This window comes from Mastigoproctus giganteus, chromosome 4, assembly GCF_048544385.1.
Source record: "Mastigoproctus giganteus isolate SK-2022 chromosome 4, ASM4854438v1, whole genome shotgun sequence".
Lineage (NCBI taxonomy): Eukaryota > Metazoa > Arthropoda > Arachnida > Uropygi > Thelyphonidae > Mastigoproctus > Mastigoproctus giganteus.
The window spans coordinates 170,071,180-170,092,241 of NC_143578.1; the positions used below are offsets into that span (position 1 = coordinate 170,071,180).

At 37.3% G+C, this 21,062-nt stretch overlaps 1 protein-coding gene across 2 annotated transcripts in view; it reads left to right on the forward strand.

Moving 5' to 3' along the window:
• Positions 1-21,062, forward strand: part of LOC150087197 (rab GTPase-activating protein 1-like) — a 435,279-nt gene that overhangs the window by 178,171 nt on the left and 236,046 nt on the right. For both annotated transcript variants that reach the window (XM_090373009.1, XM_090373010.1), the window contains exon 11: positions 15,381-15,547. In XM_090373009.1, coding sequence (XP_090229135.1) covers positions 15,381-15,547 — 167 coding nt within the window. The remainder of the gene's footprint in view (positions 1-15,380; positions 15,548-21,062) is intronic.

Genomic DNA, 21,062 nt, shown 5'->3' on the forward strand with positions numbered 1-21,062 from the left:
ACACCTTGAGTACTGTATACAGGTCTGGAGGTCTCATTTCAAGAAGGATGTAGAGCTGCTGGAACAAGTACGGAGACGGGCAACGAGATTAGTGAATGGAACAAAGGGTTGCTCTTATTAAGAAAGGCTTAAGTTTTGCAAATTACAGTGTCTGGAGACTAAGCATCGGCGAGGTGATCTGATAGAGGTGTACAAAGCCTTGAATGGTTTGAGCATGCTCAATGCTGATGGGATTCTTCCTCTTGCTCAGAATAATCACCTGAGTGGGCATAAATTCAAATTGAAGAAAGACAGATGTAGGATAGACGTGAGGAAATTTGCCTTTAGCCAGCGGGTGGTTGGTTGGTGGAACAGACTTCCATCCCTTGTTGTGGAGGTTGATATCCTAAATAAGTTTAAGGCTCAGCTGGACAGGTATTTCGAAGAAAGGGTGAAGTGGAAGTTTTTTTTTTTTTTTTCTTTTTTTGGCTGATGCTGCATAAGCTTGCTTTCTTGCATTATATGCCTCTATTAATGCTAATGCTATTTGTCATTTGCTACAGCTCTTGTTTTCCCAACTGGACAATGGATTCTGAATGTTTGCCCCTCAATGTGGCCACCTTTGTAGTGAGGGGATCTCCCAATGATGCTGTTAATTTCTTAGATTAGCATCGCTGGCTTCCAGCATATGCCAACTATGTTCCTGGCTTTTATCATAGGAATCTAGCATTTTAACCATGTGTGGTGACTCACAGAAACTTGGAAAGACGGAACTTGTTGATTGAGGAACCCTGCTCCATGAACCTTAGCCTCTGTTTTGACAAGACCAGATATCCCGGGATGGCTTTTCTAGTATCAGTCAACTAGTAGACTTGTCGGGGTGCCTCCATAGCTAGGTGGACAGGAGCAGCATTGCGTAGCACATGCTTCTTGATTAGACCTGGGTTCGGGCCCGTGACCACCAAATACGGAGGATGCGGAAAGGTCAGGGAATGACCACTGCATATACCCGGAGCAATATGGCCTAAGTTGCTAATGCTCCTAAAAACCAAATAACAAAAAAACAACAAACAGTAGACTTGTCCACAAGAGTAATCCGAGCTGATGCCAATCTGCTGTCCTTGTGGTCAGAAGGACAGGATTCAGGCTAGTTGAAGTGAATCTATAATGCTTAGGTAGCCCTCCTGATCATGCATTCATTGAAAGGAACCCACCCTTTTTTTTTTTTTTTTTTTTTCATGTTGGAAAGTTCCAAAGAATTGGAAAGATCCCTCAAATCACTTAAAAGGTTCATTCGTGAAATATCTTTAAAACCAAAAACAACAAACAGAGCAGCTCCTATAAACTTCTGCTAAGGGGTAATCATTGCATTAACACATGAAAGAGTTTGTCACAGGGTACTGTATTTCTTTTGATGAATTTAGTAATTTTTGTGATATTATATTGATTAAATGTTGGTGATCATGTACAAGTTGCTAACAAACTGAATAAATATTTTGAAACTACATTTATGCATGAAAAAGTTTTTAAGGATGTGGATATGGCCATATCCTTAAACTTTTATATATACTAAGTTATAACTGGGAGCTAAATGATTTTGTGATAACTGAGAAGAAAGTGGAAAAAAAAATGTTGAAGATAAAAGTAAATAATTAATCTTGAAGTAGTGAAACCCATGTTTAGTCTCTAGAGCAAAGTTTCCGGCATCCCCCCTCCCATACTTCTTCAACCCATGTACGGTACTAAGTACTATAGGTTTTGATACCTTTCGTGTTTGGGGTTTTCATAGAAAAAAAAAAAAAAAAATCATTTTGCTCAATGAGAGGCCTTTTATCTCATTTGCAGTGCCTACAACATGGAACCCCACTGTCTGGTCTGGTCTGGTCATATGCAAAGTAGCGAAAGTGCTGTGGTTTGGGGGAGAATCAAAGAGGCGATTCTCCAACGCATCACAGTCAAAAAAAATGTGGGAAAATGCAACATGTTTGCAGATCTCTCTCGAACAGGACGTGATCTATCCATGATGGATGTCTTTGTGTGTGCTAGATGCAGAGAATGTGAAAATATTAGGCACCAACTCAGCGTCCTGATGGGCATCTAGGAGAGCCTCAAGAGTCAGGTAGATGCCCTCGAAGGAATTAAAATGGGGGACCCATCAAGCTCCCAGCTGCCCAACTCAAAACCAGGGCTCACTCTTGTGCACCCGGCGAACACAGTGGCAATCTTCAGGGCAGAATGCGCTGGTCGAACAAGAGCAAGTTATTGTTGTGACCCAGTTGTCAGGGAAAAGGATAAATATATTGTGCAAAAAGAATAGGTGGAATAGGACTGGGGTATGTCTGCCAGGGGCAAAAGTTAATGAGGTTGTAGAGCTGATATCATCTTTAAAGGGCACAAAAGTTGATATCATTTGACACGTTGGTACTAATGACATTAAGTGTAGAAAATCTGCGGATTTACTTAGCACGTACAGGTCAATGTTGAAAAAAAGTTGCGAGTTAGGGATAAATTTGAAAGTGTCTGCAATCCTGCCCAGACACGATAGGAGGGCGTATATGATGACAACGTTGTCGCACCTCCGTAGCCAGGTGGGAAAGAGCAGCAGTGCGTAGCACACACTTCTTGATTAGACCGGGGTTCGAGCCCGTCACTACCAAATACGAAGAATGTGGAAAGGTCAGGGAATGACCACCGCATATTCCAGGAGCAATATGGCCTTAGTTGCTAATGCTCCTTAAAACCAAATAACAACTAACAACCTTGTCAGTCAATTCAGCCCTGGAGAGGTTGTGCAGGGCTGATGGATAGAATTTTTCTCTGTGTGGTTTGTGCTTGTTAACAGGAGAAATTGCTTCTACAGGGAGGGATGGGATACACTTAAATATAAAGGGTTAAGAATATTTGCTAATGCTATCGAGGCAATGTTAGGTGGGTTGGAAAACTGCTAGCTGGGGGGGGGTTCCACAGACTAATTGATTAACAGTAGCTGCAGGCAGAGGTGGAAATGATTCTTGCACTGCTTATATTGGAATGAGCAGCAGCCCGGAAAGCAAGTTGCTGGGCATTTCAGGAACTGCTGGGAATCTTGAAATAAGTAAATACGTGGGCTGTGTTAGAGTAACTAAAAGTAAGAACAGGTACATGTATACTTGCATGTACACCAATGCTAGGAGTATAGTAAATAAATTTGATGAATTTGAAGTGCTCGTTAAGACATCCAAGGCCGATATTGTTGGAATATCAGCGTCTGGTGTCACTCAGACAGAAAGGATAGGAAGGGAGGCGGGGTTATGCTGTTAGTTAAGAAACATATATCTAAGGAAGTGCATCCAGTTGACATAGAATGACTATGCAATGTTGAGTCAGTTTGGTGTGACATAAGCACTGGGAAAACAAAAATGAGAGTAGAAGTTTGTTACAGGCCTATAAATCAGAGTGTCTTATAATAGGGTATATTAACTTCCCAGATATAGACTGAAACTTGTGGGTTGGTCTCTCGCACACTAGCAAGACTTTTGTGGATTTATTGGATGATTGTTTTCTATAGCAGCATGTGAGAGAGGGTACAAGAGGGAGTAATGCTCTTTATCTGATTAGCAACAGTTAATTCAAGCATTCTTAATGTGTGAATCTTAATGATTCATGCATTAAGAATTTACAGATAAAGGAACCACTAGGTGGCAGCGATCACAGTGTACTGAGGTGGGATTTACTTAAAGATGTAACTAGCATGAGGGGTAAAGGGAAGGGTTTTTGCGTTCGTAAAGGTGACTATAGTGATGTCAGAGATATTTTAAGTTCTATACAGTGGGACCAACTTATGGTGTTATCAACAGCAAATTCTAAATGGGAAGCATTCAAGGAAGTGATTCTGGAAGCTACTAGGCTTTTTGTTCCAACTAAGATATACTGTTCTAGGTTTAGGCCTAAATGAATGTCAGATGAACTAATGAGACTCTTGGCATGGGATGAACATAAATTGTCAGGTGACACCGAAGCCTATGGTAGATACAAGCTAGTCTGTAATTAAGTCACAAAGAAGGTTAGGTAGGCAAGCAAAGGCAGATTATGAGAAATCTTTGGCAAAGGATGCAAAGACTTCTTTACTTATATAAACTCTAAAAGGAAGGGGATGAATCAGATTGGCCCACGTGATATCAATAGTTTGACTGTAGATGATCATTCTCAGATAGCTGCCAAACTAAATGAGTATTTTGCATCTGCATTCATACATGAGGAGAGGGCCAGATATTTATCACTCTAACAGGGATTTAAATGACTTTGTAATAACTGAGAGCAAAGTGGAGGAGAAATTGTTGATGTTAAATATAAGAAAGGCACCTGGAGTTGATGGGATCTATCCAGATATATTAAAGGAGATGGAAAAGGAAGTAAACAAACCCTTAGCCATAATTATGAGAGCACCCTTGGACTCAGAAGTCCCCACAAACTGGAGATGTGGAAAAAAAAAAGTAAGAAAGTAAAGTGCAGCCATTATCAACCCACTGCAGGATGGAAGCCTCCTCAACAATTCATGCTGAGGGAAATGGACCATAATCTGCCACGCTGGTCCAGTCCGGGTTAGCAGATCGACCATATTCAGCAGTCAGGCGCTTGAACCCCGGTCTACTCAAAGAGCGTGTGCTACTGCACTCCCGCTCCTGACCACTCGGCTACGGAGATGTGGAAATGTATCTCCAATTCACAAAGAGAGATCAAAGGGTGACACGAGGTGGGAAGGAGCAGCAGTGCGTAGCACAAGCTTCTTGATTAGACCGGGATTCGAGCCCGTCACCACCAAATACGGAGGATGCGGAAAGGTCAGGGAATGACCACTGCATATCCCGGAGCAATATGGCCTTAGTTGCTAATGCTCCTAAAAAAAAAAAAATAAAATAACAATAACCAAAATGACAGACACTTCAGAAGCTAATAAGGTAAGAAATATATCACGTGAAAATTTGGACACTGACATAATTTCAAGTGTAATGCAACCATCAATTTCTGGTAGAGAGCCTTCATATTTCAAATCAAAAGGAATGAAAAAGAATAGAAAGTATCAAGAGGAATTTATGAAGTATGGCTTCACTTAGCATTGTTGATGATGAGCAAAGTCCTATATGCATAATATGTTACAAAAAACTGGCTAACGAAAGCATGAAACTTGTTAATTAAAAAGACACTTGCATACGAAACATCCAGAGCTAATAAAAAAACTGAATCCTTTTTCAAAAGGCATGGCAATGCCGTAAAAGGTCAGAAATCTTTCATGAAGAAACATACAGCAGTTCCTTGTAAAGCTTTAAGAGCATCGTTGGAAGTTTCTTATTTAATAGGAAGAAATTTGGAATCACATACTATTGCTGAATATCTTGTTCTCCCTGCTACAATAAAAATGATTTCAATTATGCATGGAAAAAAGTACAGCAAAGATTTAAAAACCATTCCTCTATCCAATGCAACAGTGTCATGGCATTTTACAGTTGTCACAGACAACGTTAAAATCAATTTATTAAATCGATTGAGAGAAAGTCCAACTTTTGCAATACAGTTAGATGAATCCATAGATATTTCAAACCTTGCTCAACTAATTGTATATGTCAGATACTGCTACGAGGGAGATATTTTGGAGGATTTTCTATTTTGCAAATCTTTGAAAGGAAGAACGACGGGCGAGAAGGTTTTTGATGTCATAAATATTTTCTTTCAAACAAATAATCTAACGTGGAACAATCAATTTGTACTAATGGTGCAGCTGCATTAACATGAGAAAATAAAGGTTTAAAAGGCAAATGAAGGGAAATTGCTTCAAATGTAGTTTTTTGAAAGATGCAGTAAGTGTGATCAACTTTATTAAAAGTAGAAGCTTAAGCAGCAGACTTTTCACTATACTTTGTAATGAAATGAGATCCGCTTATGAAATTCTTCTTTTATATATGAAAGTAAGGTGGTAGTAAAGTGTTGAAATGTCTTTTTGATCTCAAACATGAAGGTTTGTTTTTATCGAATTCAAATCAGAACCTTGCTCAATTGTTTACAAATCAAAATTACAGTCAGTCCTCGTATAACAAGTGTTTACACTACACGATTTATAAATAGGGGAATGATATCGTATATAACACGAACTGAATTCGCTTATGCACGATTCACCTTTGTGTTTACAAGAAATGCTGCAATAATTAAAGACAAACACCAGCCAAGGAATAAAAAAAATTTTTACTATAAAAATAATGTGATACACTGTCGGAAATATTACAATAAATTACGATAAAACGTTAAAAATATAGTTAAAAATATACCTAAGCAATAAAATTATCTAAAATAAACTGGATTAAAAGCGATAAAATCTGAAGCTTTCGGAGACTGCTGTCTCCTTCTTCAACAGTATACTATTACTGCAATGACACATCCTTAAGTAGCAGACCCATGGCACTCATGCACGTGGTCCATCAGACACATGGTCGGCATTCCCCACGCGCGCATTGGAAACGGAAGTGGCTCGGGAGCATGTCGGACAGAACCGGTCATCCCGTCTGAGGACAACCGCCTCAAACAGGGGGTGTAAATGTGTCCCCCGTCCCTGTTAATAGTATTACGACTGGATGAACCGATTCGCAAGCTCTCGAGCCACTTGCGTGCCCAAAATCCATGGGCACGGTCCGTAATGACCACGTCTTCAGGGGAGATCCGATGCTGCTTCTCCCAGAAATGCTCTGCCATAGCAGAGCATTTCTGGTGAGGTGTTCAGTTTACTTAACAGCTTCTCTCCATTTATACAATTCACCTCAGAGGTGGAAAAAGCTGGGTCCCTCCCGTTTCTGGATGTTCTGGTTAGCAGAGATGGGTCTAGAATTAAGACAACGATTTATAGAAAGCCTATGTGCCGTGGGGCCAGTATGTTCATTACAGTTCGGCACAGGCTTATCATCATAAGAATAGTGTAGCCAGGGCATTGTTGAATAGGGTGGGGACCCACTGTAGTACCCCCGAGGACAAGGAAATGGAAATTTGTAGAATCACGGCAGACCTCAGTAAGTGTGGGTACCCCCAGAGGGTCTTGGACAAATATATTTATAGGGTAGAGTCCAATCGTAGGGAGTCGCCTGCCGCTGTGGCTACCGCATACATTCCTTACTATCCGGGCCTTTCAGAACGCATTGTACAGGCACTGCGGGAGTGTCAGACCCGCTGTGTGCAGCTTCCGGGACGGAGGTTGCACACAGTGGTGTCTCAAGTTAAAGATCCCGTAGCCCAGGACTCTACTACTAGTGTGGTCTATGAGATTAAGCGCCCGGATTGTGAGGAATGTTATGTGGGGGAGACGGGGCGACGTTTAAAGGACCGTCTGGCGGAGCACATGAATGCTATTAAGACTGCTAATTATGCGAGGTCTGCTGTGGCAGAGCATTTCTGGGAGAAGCAGCATCTGATCTCCCCTGAAGACGCGGTCATTACAGACCATGCCCATGGATTTTGGGAACACAAGTGGCTCGAGAGCTTGCGAATCGGTTCATCCAGTTGTAATACTATTAATAGGGACAGGGGGACACATTTACACCCCATGTTTGAGGCGGTTGTCCTCAGACGGGATGACCAGTTCTGTTTGACATGCTCCCGATGTGTGTGTGGGGAATGCCGACCATGTGTCTGATGCACCACGTGCATGAGTGCCATGGGTCTGCTACTTAAGGATGTGTCATTGCAGTAATAGTATACTGTTGAAGAAGGAGACAGGAGTCTCTGAAAGCTTCAGGTTTTATCGCTTTTAATCCAGTTTATTTTAGATAATTTTATTGCTTCGGTATATTTTTAACGTTTTATCGTAATTTATTGTAATATTTCCGATAGTGTATCACATTATTTTTATAGTGAAAATTTTTTTTATTCCTTGGCTGGTGTTTGTCTTTAATTATTGCAGCATTTCTTGTAAACACAAAGGTGAATCGTGCATGAGCGAATTCGGTTCGTGTTATATACGATATCGTTCCCCTATTTATAAATCGTGTATGATCGAATTCGTGTAGTGTAAACACTTGTTATACGAGGACTGACTGTACTTTTGATTTGTTTATGTGTATCAGGCGTGCCTCCTCATTTTGTAATTGTGCTTTATTTCCTAAAAATGAGTAAAATACTTAAAAGGTGTGAAAAGGAAGCGTCCTGGTGAAGACACTGGAGATTCAGAGAGAAAAAGAAAAGCAATATCGATAAACAGAGGCAGACTGGGTCAAAAATTCTTACCCGGGAAAATTTGTAGTGGCCTCATACTAGCGTTTACGACCAAAATCATACTGGCCTCAGGTCCACCGGGGTTTCCCCGGAAGGCTTATGGCCAGTCCGTCTCTGTCGATAGAGAAAAAATATGAAATTGTGAAACACTTTGCGATATGAAAAACCATGTGATATTGCACATGCTACAGTCCTAAATGAGGCAGCGCGAGAATTACAAAAATGCAGAGAAAATAAAAACAACTTTCACAGCAGGAACAACTCAAAGTGTAATTAAAATCCATTAGATTAAGACACAAAGAATTGCAAGAGATGGAATGGCTGTCATCTGTTTGGATAGAAAATCAAACAAAAAACAATAGAAGCAAAAGCATTAGCAATATTTTATTACGTAATAGTCGTAATAAAATACTTACTTATTTTATTACGATTATTTATTGTGTTTGGTAATGTTTTGGTTACAAATGTGTGTTCAATCTTGGGTGGTCGGCACCTAACCCTATTTTTCCCATAGGGCCTGTTGTTTATATTGCACGAGGGTTTCTAGGAACACAACTATCGTGCTATATGAGGACTGACTGTAGCTTGTAAAACTGAGTTACTTTGTTGAATATTTGAAAAACTTAATGATTTAAATTTAAGTGTTCAAGGACAGGGAACAAATATGTTAATGCTCAGTGATGAAATAGAAGCTTTCAAAAAGAAGCTTAATCTTTGGAAAACTGAATTGGAGCGTAATAATGCTGAAATGTTCCCAAGTCTTTCTGATTTTTTAATAGCAATAATATTTACAATTTAGGGATATCATTGCCACCCACCTAACAAAGGTAATTATGAATTTTTCCAAACAATATAATGTATCTCCAAAAAAAAAAAGTTGTATTGGATTCGTCCCTTTGCTTTTGAAATTTCTTCTTGTCCCAAAATTACCATTCAGCAAAAGGAATATCTTATCAACCTGTCGTCTAATGAAGCATTACATGCTCGTTTCAAGACTACAACTTGTGAAAAATTTTGGATTTCTCTTTAAGACGAGTATCCAGAATTATCGAAAATGATGATATAAACATTTATGTTGATGTCTCAAGATTAGCAGCTACAAAAACAAAAAAACATCATTCCAGACTTGATCCAGAAGATGACATGAGATTAGCAATTTCAAATATTGAACCAATATAGACTAAATATTATCGATTATCCATGCTCATCCTTCTCATTAATTGTTCTGTTTTGTAATTGTTCATTTTTTTATTGTTTTGTAATTTTAATTGAAGAAAAAGAATTTGATTTTTGTTTTTGCCATATTCAATTAAAATATTAAACAATTATTTTAATGTGTAAAATAAAACATTTTTTTTATTCCTTTCTTAGTACTCAAATAAAATTTTCTACTACGTAATTTATAAAATGCCATTTATTTTCTCTCTAAATATTTGACATTCCTACCTCGGGGTTTACAATGAGGGGTCGCATCAATTTTACATTAATAAAGGGGGTTGCGAGCAAAATAAGTTTACATGCTGCTGGTTTAGCCAACTATGCAGAGGGCCATTGTGGGGTAAATTGAAGTTATTTCTCCCATTTTATTTTTAAGATGGATAATCTTCATCTGAGTTCTCTGAATCACAAACTTTTCACTTTTGATAATGCAGTTTTTGGCCATATCTGATTATTATTCACTTGCATTTAATTTTAAAAAAATCAGATTCATATTCCTTAAAATTCCCTGCCATTCATAGACAACATGCACCTTTTGTCTGTTACTTCCAGGCATTGAAGATTTTTACATTTCCATCTGATCTGCCATAATTAAAACTGAATGATGTTAGCTACTTAGAGTGACAGTTTCACATCTGGGCAACCTGAATATTTGTCTAGGACCTTCCAGTAATAGCCACTGCTCTTCTTTACTTTTCTAAATTGAATCATTCCATTAGCCCATTTCTAGTCCCAAATTCCATCTGGATTCAAACATAGGCCAAAGTACTCATAAGGTGCCTTGGGTAATGTTGCTTAAGTTTGATGCCATTGTACAATTCAGAAATTGCCATTACAGTCCGTTGCCTATATAAGAGTCAAACAGACATAGTGCTTTTGATACTTTGTACCACATGAATCACTACTGTACAAATTTGGAGTGGTTTGGAATTGGGAGAAGTTAATTCGATGGATAAAGAGAGTGATTAGTAATGAGCATTGTTCTTTATTGACTAATGTCATAATTGGGATCCCTCGAGCTTCAGTGGCAGGCTTCCTTAATGTTTTTAATATTTATTGATGTTATTGTTATAGGTATATCAAGGTTAATGTCTAGGTTTGTTGATATAAATCTGGGCAGGGTAGTTAATGAGAGAAATCAGGTTATGCTACTCCAACGTGACCTCGATTAATTAGGAAGATTGGATGAAAATTGTAACTAAGTTTAACATTGATTGATGCAAGATATTTGCCATTGTTAAATCTCAGCTTTATTTGTGTTATCCAAAAATTTATCACTGTTTGGATCCCAAAATAAAATAGTATTTAGTACTAAACTCAAGGTAGTAGAGAATGGAAAAGATCTGAGAATAATGACTCTGACAGTACAGACGGACTGCTAGATCAGTCCATTTGTCTGTCAATGATAAACAGGAATTTTGCTAGCAGGTACGAAGAATTAACTATGCCACTATATAAGACAATGATTAGGCTGCATCTTAAATACAGTAGATTGTCGATTCTGATTCGTTTGTATTTTTGAACTTATCAAAAGCACTGTTCTGGGGACTGAAAAAAAGGGGTTAATGTTTACAAGCAGATATCCCTTCCGATTGACATGCCTAACCCACGGTGATTAGTCTTAGGATGTTTATCCCCCCCACTGCTGTTTTAATCGAAAAATGAGTTCCCGATTTTAAAACAGTGGCAAGGGGCGGGGATAACCACTCTAACTAGACTAACCATAGCGGAATAGGCATGTCAATCACTACTACTTGCAACAATCAATTGGAAGGGGTACCTGCTTATAAATTTTAACCAAAAGAGTTTAGAAATAAAAGTACTAACTTTAAAATCTGAGGGACCACCTAATTTTTTGTTAAATTCCAGTGTGTTTCCACACAACAAAGATCCAGATATGAATTCTCCAAAACTTCATCTCTATGTGAACCACAAATAAACAGCATCTTTGAGGGATGGGTCATTCTGTTCTCATAGGGTTTTTTTTTTTTTTTTTTTTTTTCACCATCTGAATAAAGTTTTGATGCGAACTTTAAACTTTAATAAAATTTTTTCCTTGTTGTGTTATGGTTGACTTTCCAACCTGTAAAATTTGCTAATGAAGACCCTTTTGAAAGTCTGTTTAAAATCTCAATCTTCGATTCAGTTATTAAAAATTTCTGCCTCCTTTTAAAAGACAAAGAAAACTACAGTACGGTAAAATAAAACTAAAAACTCTGTTCAGAATCTTTTTACTCCATATCTCACTTGCGTGTATTGTGTTAGTTGTAATTTCTGCATGCCATGTTCTTTGTTTTCGATTGATGCTTGTCTTTTTTACAGTTTTGATTTTACAACCCCAATAAAAGTCAGTGAACAGAAATATCAGAGTGTGTTGAATAACAGATTACACAAAGTGTTTTGTTTACTTAGTACTGTATGTATATTGATTAAGCTATGTAAGCGTAAATCTCACTTGCGCATATCATGTTAGTTAATTTCTGCATGCCATGTTCTTTGTTTTCGATTGACGCTTAATCTTTTTTTTTTTTTTTTTTGCTGTTTTTATTTTACAACCTCCAAAAAATGTCAGTGAACAGAAATATCAGATTACAAAGTGTTATGTTTACTTAATAATAATGTAAATACACAAGGCATAATACGATATGAGCATGAAATAACTACATAATATCAGTGAGAATACACCATAGTTAGCTCAAAAAAAAAACCTACAATCATAGTGTAAAGGCATCAATTTAATTGTATCTCATATTGTGACTAAATTGTTGGCATGATTGCAACACCAGGGTACCTGCCCACCCACCAACGATAGGCCAACAAGCCTTGAAACGGTGCTGTCTGGGTGGTGGTGGTGCCCACTGAGAATAAGTAACAATAGCCTTCTCTATTATTGAAGTATTACTTATTCAAGGTAGTAGTGCAATACATGGTAACTCGTTGTGAAGGTAGTCACAATATGAGATACAATTAAATTGATGCCTTTGCCCTACAATTGTAAGTTATTTTTATGAGCTAACTATGGTGTATTTACACTGATATTATATATTTACTTAGTACTGTACGTATATTAATTAAGCTATGTTAGTAAGTGTAAATTTATTTTCATTTTGCTAACCTGTGGATAATATTCTTCTGATTTTCACATATCATTTAATTCTGTTAATTGGTAAGGGGAAAAAGGTGTAAATTTGTGCTTTATATCTTCATTTTTATAGCCTGTGGATAATATTCCTCCAATTTTCACTTATTAGAATTGCTTTTTAATAGAAACAAAATTCAATTAGCAAACGTGATCACAATAACCAGCACTTATTGCAATTATCTTATGACACCAACATAAAAAAAAAAATGCTGGCTCGTCCGGATTATTGCTGTTACGAATTATTGATGTTTGGTTTTTCGACGCTCTGCTGTACTGCATATATGTTTGGACACCTCATGCTAGGAAGGAAAGATCTATTGGAGTGGGTGTGCAAAGAGAAGGGCAGCAATACCATTTAGGGTACAAATGCAGGCTCTTACTGAAAACTAAGCATCTCTGTGGAAATCTGAAGTGTTTTAGACTTTAAATAGGTTGAGTAAACTAAATGCTGATGGCATCCTTATTCTTTCTTGGATGACATGTACACACACAGGAAGACATACATTTAAAAATTGAAAAGGATAGCTACAGGATAAATGTACAGAAATTTCCTTCAGCCATAATAGACAATTCATTACATACAGGGTGCCATTGTTGTTTCTCTCAGCATTGTATAGCAGGCTCAAATTCTGTAATACACTGGTGTGCAAAACTTAAGGACCAGTCAGGTTTTCACTGTAGCTTCTCGTCCCATATGTGTTCACTTGTAGCTTCTCATAGGAGTGGCCTGGATATGGGAAAAGCATACCAAAGGTACCTCGTGAGGTACAGAAATGATGAAAGAAACAACACCGACACAACAACAGAAACAAAACAGTACTGAGGGACTTTATTCCAAAATGGCAACACAGCACTGGCTGGCAGTGATGCATCTGTATCATGGAGATATGGCCACCCCTAATGTTGATGCAGGTTTTGCACCGCCTGTCCATACTTACAACAATGTTGTTGATAAGTTCTTGAGATAACATCATCCATTCCTCTCTCAGCGCCATCTTCAGCTGGTGAACATGTTCTGGTGGGTGTGGACATGCCGCTAGGCATCTCCCCAGAGCGTCCCATATGTGTTCGATGGGATTTAGATCGGCGGAACAGGCAGGCCAATTCATACGAACAGTGTCCTCACTTTCCAAAAGCATGTCAATAGCTGCAGTGCGATGGGGTGTGGCGTTATCATCCATAAACACAAACTTGGGGCCAATGGCACCTTGGAACAGATGCACATAGGGAAGGATTACCTCAGTACAATAGCGTGCACCAGTTACAGTACCGCCTTCCAGTATCTGGAGTTGTGTACGTCCATCCAAGATAACGCCTCCCCAGACAAGAACACCTCGACCGCCATATCGATCCTTTTCAGTGATGTTTGCAGGGTGATACCGTGCCTACCTCTCGCCAGATTATCTGACATCCAGAATCGCTGCTGAGACTGAATTTACTCTCATCAGTAAAGAGTACCTTACCCTGTTATGCTGCTGTCCAGTCCTTGTGTTCGTTGCACCATTGTAAACTGTGTCTCCGATGGGCAGGTGTTAAAGGGACACAGCATACTGGCCATTGGGCGAACAGTCCACTTTTGTGGACTGTTCGCCCAATAGCCACAGTAAACTGCAATATCCTGTGTCCTGTGCTCCTGTGCAGCTGGTTTGCAATGGATCCTGGTGTCGGTACCTTTTGGCCTGTAGGAGTATATAGTGGTCATCATTGGGCATTGTTTTTCGTGGACGACCACTACTGGTCCTTCAAACAGCTGTACCTGTCATTCTGAAGGCTTGACGACTATGCACGTGAGACGATGCTATGCGCGATACCGAACTCTGCAGCCACACTCCTCGCACTTCGATCTTCCTCAAGCTTCCCAATTATTCGACCCTGGGTAAAGTCATCCAGATGTTGTCTACTGACCATTTCGTTGTCTGTAGCACTGTATGAAACTAATCGAACGTCTGTAACAATCGTGCTCGCCATTCAGTAATTTGCACATAACTGCTGAACTTCTGCTTTTATCTGTTTATGTGAGCCCTCTCATCACGATTCAAATTTTTTGCATGTGCACCAGATTTCTACTGAACGGCCACAGTTATGCAAATCGCCACAGGCTGTTTTGTTTGATTTTGTGATTGTAACCTTTAGAAATAGTGTTGGTCCTTAAGTTTTGTACACTAGTGTATATTCACTTGCATGTGATGCAACATTCCTGATAATGATAATGGCATATAATGTATGTACTCTGGCCACCAGATCCTACATGATGTACACTAATTTTGTAAATACCGAAATAATTAGAAGCCCAGGTGGTTAAGGTATAGTGTCCATGATATGGAACCAGTAAATCCAGTCCATTAACTGGGAAATGCTGTGCTGAGGTACATATACTGATGCATCATCATGCTGGAGCTTGTATTGATATAAATCTTGTGGAGAAATATATATCTTATGTTAATATACCTTAGAAATACATAATTACTGACATTTAAATGGGCTGGTAGTAGATATGGTCCAAGTAGGATGTCACCAATATTTTTAGTCCATATGTTAATGTAACTGTTTTATTTGAATAGACATATGAATGTCAGCTTAGTTGAAATGTTTGAGATTTAATGTTAAATATAATGCCCTACCTGTGATTTTCCCCCCTCTCCCCACAATGCAGATTTGCAAGTTATTCTGTTTGTAATAATCCTCCATTTGTGTTGTAATTTTGCCTGATTTTTCTAATATATGCTGTATTACAGACATTAAATTTTAGTAATATTAAATTACAAAACATGAGAATCTTATGATGTTTACATTAAAAATAATTAAATTACAGATACAAGAGTGTATATGACTGTAGCTGTTGATCTTGTTATTTGTGGTATTCAAGAACCAGTCAGATTCATTATAGAAACAAAGGCTAAAATATCTCCTCTGTCAGAGAGGTTCTGGTACTTCACAAGAAAAAGTATTCAAGAGCAGTTCTATTTAAGACTAAGAGAGGTATGGTTTTTGTGAAGTTGTATTTATTATCTGAAAATCTAATGTGATTTGTAAAATAGTGATTGAACAAATTCCAGGTACCAAGCAGACATGGTGCCTAGTCTTTGTGGCAATATTTTATCTGTATTTAACATCTAAATATCTTCTAAATTTAAGAGAAAAATGTTACTGTGGAGCTCACTTATAAGTTACTCTTTGGATGTATACACTAACATTATTGATGAGTTTCTCTTTCTGTGTGAGTGAATTTGTATATCTGCCAATTTCTTACACATAATAATATCAAAGTTAGCATTAGCAAAGGCACATGATGCAAGGAAGCAAGCTTATATAGCATCAGCCAAAAAAAAAAAAAAAAACCTTATTTCACCCACCACTCGCTCTAAATGTTTGTCAAGTTTTGCCTTGAATCTATTTAAGTTATCAGCTTCTACAACGGCAGATGGAAGTTTGTTCCAGCAATCAACCACCGGCTGGCTAAAGGCAAACTTCTGCACATCTGTCCTACAACCATCTTTCCTCAATTTGAATTTATTCCCTCTCAGGCAATTATTCTATTATAACAAAGACCACCAAGTTTTATTTTTGCTCCCATTATAATTAGTCATGATGCTCAACATTTAAGAGCTGACAAGCTGTATATTAAAAAAAAAAGCAGTGTTGTTCATTATGTATAAGTACATACCTGTTAACAAAAGATTATTCGTACCCTGGGGTATTATTTGCTATTTAATACTTGGAAATCCATGTGGGGGGGAAAAAATGAAACATCTTTTCTTTTAATGCTGTCTCTTATTCAGTAAACTTTGTAATTTATCACAAACTGCTTGTGCCATCACAGCTACTTATACAGTGATCACTTGTACATTATTTTTGAACAGCTGAAAGTCGAAAGGTAGAAAACAGTGGGGCCACAACTGGAAAAATGTACTCACATAAATCTTTGGTTAATCTCTTCCATAAATAGAAACTTATTTACATGTAAAAAATTTATTATTTACAAAAAATCAATTTAATTTCCCACAGCCAAACTTTCATAATTGTAATGAAGAATAATGCATTCATTTTTCCAGCAATACTGATATTGGTCACTCACTCACACACTCACTCACACACTCACTCACACACTCACTCTCTCACACACACACACACACACACACACACACACACACACACACACACACACACACACACACACACACACACACACACACCTGTTTTAAAGTGACATCAAACTAGTCACCATTTCATGCAATTCAAGTAATTTGTGACTAATTAAATTTAATTATTAATCTAGTTTAATAATTGCACAGCAGATGAACACATTACAATCAAGTTATATACAGATTTCCAAAAAGTCTAGAACTATAGTGGAAATACTCTATTTACAAATTAATTTAGAAAATTTGATCTGTATGTTCACCCTCTGTGTCAAACATGTTTGCTAATTAAATTTTACTTTTTTTTTTTTTTTTGAACTCCTATAATGTATGCTGTAATGGATTTGCAGAATTCTTCAGTTTGTTGCTAGAGATGATTGGTATTAGAAATTTTCACCTGTAAACTTGCAATTTGCATCACGAAAAAAGAAAAGTCAAGTGGGTTGAAATTTCATGAGCTTAGAGATCCCACTCTAATGTTTCCCTCCTGTCAATCTGTCATCCTGGAAAAGTTTCATCTAGCCATTGACAAACTAGGAGCACAAGTGTAGCAGAATACCATCTTACTTGAACCATTCCAGTTGTCCTCTAAGGGTATCAAGCTCTGGTATCAACTTATTCCCTAACTTTTGTAAATGACTCTCTCTCCACTCACAGTACCGCTGAAGCAGAGGGGACCAGTGACTTTTGTATCTAGTATGACATTCCAACTGTTATGCTCTTTGTGTTTGGAGAATCAGTGTGGGTTTTCTCTCAACCTTTATCTTTTTTTTGCTAACTTCTGTAGGCATAGCCATCATGTCCATACCAAAGAATAATCTCTATATGTTATTGTAGCTTAATGTCATCATTTATGGATACCCTGAAATAGAAGAACAGAGAATTGATTACTTTTTATTGTAGAATTAAAAAGTATTTTAGAATGTTAAAACTTCAAGCAGCATAAAAAAAATGTGCAGTTTATAGAAGAAATAAACTTTATTAGATGTTACTGTAGCATGTTTATGTTATGAATTATTCCAGTTTTTTGAAATAATATTCAAAGGCTCTTTCCTGAATGTATTGTGGTGCTGCTGCTGGGAGACAAGATATTCTTGATAACACTGACCAACATGATTATTACCTCCACTAATTTTTATGCAAAAAGTTTTGAAAATAATTCTTAAAATTTCATATCACATCACAATTTCTACATATACATGTTCTTGTGTTTATTCATAATACATATATCTTACTACAATGTAAGGATGTAAGTATGACACTGATCCGTTGTATTACCTTCAGATAATAATGTTTGCATGTGCTCATATATGACAGTAATGTTGGGAAGGGTTGATATGCTCAACCTTGTCCATCTGCCTACCTTCCACCCTTCTATCTCTTTCAGTAATGGAAGGACAATTGTATTATGAGTATGTGTGTAGTTTATTTGCTATCTATTGCATACTGTTTGTTTCTTCTATCTTTTGCTTAGCACTGTTGTTAAAATGTTTAAGCAGACAATGAGTCTAAATCACCCTGACAATTTCTGCTATATGTGGTGCTTTATAACAAAAACTCATAGGAAGAAAATCTACAGTATTACTAAATGTGCATATTCTCTATACAGTCAGTCCTCGTATAACACGTGTTTACACTACACAAATTCGATCATACACTATTTATAAATAGGGGAACGATATTGTATATAACACGAACCGAATTCGCTTATGCACGATCCACCTTTGTGTTTACAAGAAATGGCAGTTGAACGTGGAATCACCCCAACTGAATGCAACACGATAGGAATGAAGAGAAGATTCTGAAAATGTATTTATGTTTTTATATCAGTGAAGGGGAAATATATTTCACCATAATAACGTAAAAACCGACACAATTGCAGCTATCGGTATTATTGTAAATGCAGTTAGATCGAGTTTACTACCAGTTTATAACAGATTCCACTGCAGTAACGCCACTGGAAATTGTTTTATTGTTGTAACCCCGAGAAACGTGCTTTAGTAAAATGTGAGCTAGTGAGGTGTTCATAGTGTGCCTCTGCCTTTATGGTGTTGTTTATTCAGTTGCTAAACACGCGCAGCTTTGTTTATGTGTATCAAACATGCCTCCTCATTTTGTAATTGTGCTCTATTCTATAAAAATTAGTAAAATACTTAAAAGGTGTGGAAAGGAAGCATCCCGGTGAAGACGCTACAGATTCAGAGAGAAAAAGAAAAGCACTATCGATAAGCAGAGGCAGATTTGGTCAAAAATTCTTACCCGGGAAAATTTGTAGCAGCCTCATACTAGCGTTTGTGGCCAAAATCACACCAGCCTCCAGCCCACCGGGGTTCCCCCGGTAAGGCTTATGGCCAGTCCGCCTCTGTCAATAGAGAAAAAATATGAAATTGTGAAATGCTTTGAGCGAAATGAAAGACCATGTGATATTGCACGTGCTACAAGCCTAAATGAGGCAATGCCGAGAATTACAAAGAATGTAGAGAAAATAAAAACAACTTTCATAGCAGGAACAACTCAAAGTGTAATTAAAATCCATTAGATTAAGACACAAAGAATTGGAAGAGATGAAACGGCTGTCATTTGTTTGGATAGAAAATCAAACAAAAAACAAGTTTGCTTACGATAGAAGCAAAAGCATTAGCAATATTTTATTACGTAATAGTCGTAATAAAATACAATAATTTATTGTGTTTGGTAATGTTTTGGTTACAAATGTGTGTTCAATCTTGGGTGGTCGGCACCTAACCCTGTTTTTCCCATAAGGCCTGTTGTTTATATTGGACGATTTTGCATTGCACAAGGGTTTCTAGGAACACAACTATCGTGCTATACGAGGACTGACTGTACTTTAGTTACATGATTGGTGATCAGAACAAAATGTGAACTACAAATTTGAGAATGTAGCTAACTGGAAAAGTTAAAAATATGTCCTTTTGCTGTTCCTATGGTGGGAACAGCAAAATTCTCATCCCACCATGGGGGGGGGATGAGAACCTCACAACCATATTGATTATTGCTATTTCCACATGACAGAAATATGTGATGCTGTGCCTGCTTTTCCAGATGTCCAGAAAAAGCAGGCACAGCATCAAATATCCTAACATATCATCTGCAATAAGGCCTGTTCCACATAACAAGGATTCTTGTATTGCATACTTTGTTGGGCCATCCATTTTAAAAGATTTTAACTGCCAATCTGAGAATTATAATATACCACACTTAATTAAGCACGAAGAGTGGAATGAGAGGTCGTGATTTAAACTTATATAAAGAGAAAGCAGAACTCCTTTGTTCAAGGTAACAATAGTGGAAGTTAATTGAAGCAGGAACTAATATTACAGTATATAAAAAATATCACAAAGTGTTTTCAAAATATTTTGTTGTGGAAGATCATATGTGTTTCTGTAAAGATATTAGTGGTCTTTTGAATGAACTGGGCATATATTTATTGATGCCTCAAAATTATTAAATTTAAAAAAAGTTTCAGTCATTCATTAGAAAAATATAGCATTGTGCAGCAGTGGGAAAAGAGGGAGGAGTAATATAAAATACTGGTTGAACGAAAAAAGGTTCTTCCACCTTTGCATATAAAACTTGTATTAATGAAGAATTTTGTTAAGGCTCTGGATAAAGAAAGAAGTGGATTCTGCTACCTAAGTGTTTCCCAATTTAACCAATTCAAAACTGGAAAAGAATTTTCCATGGGCCTCAAATAAACTCCTCAATATATTTGAAATAAAGTTACAGGATACTGAACTAGAATCTTGGTAATCATTTGATCAGTTGTGCTTGGATCTCTTGAAAGATGAAAGAAGATAATTATGAATCTCTGGTGTCAACTTTATGGCCATATTATATAGTCTGCCAAATGTCTTTGAAAATTTATTTTCTTTGTTCCCATCTCAATTTTTCCCCTCAGAATTTGGGTGATGTAAGTGATGAGCAAGGGGAATGCTTTCATCAGGACACATCCACAATGGAAAAGCAGTACTAAGGTTGCTGGGATACTGCTGTTTCTTAAGATGGAAAGCAAAATAGACTATAAGGAAAACTCTCTGAGTGAACAAACATTTCTAAGGAAGTAGAATGTATGTTGTACATTAACTGTTTGATTAAAGTATTTTAAAATGAATAAGACTTATTTTTAAGATAGTATATGTATTATTGTTTTATATTTGAAATTTGGTCTTTCATTAAGTTACTAAAATTTTAATATATCATGTTTCGTATTGAACTAACTACTGCCATGGTGATTTCATTATAAAGTACATCTTCCTACTTGCTAGGTTGATAAATACCATTTATTTTTTTTTTTTTCTCACTTGAGAAAGTCCTGATTTGATTTTCTTTTTCTT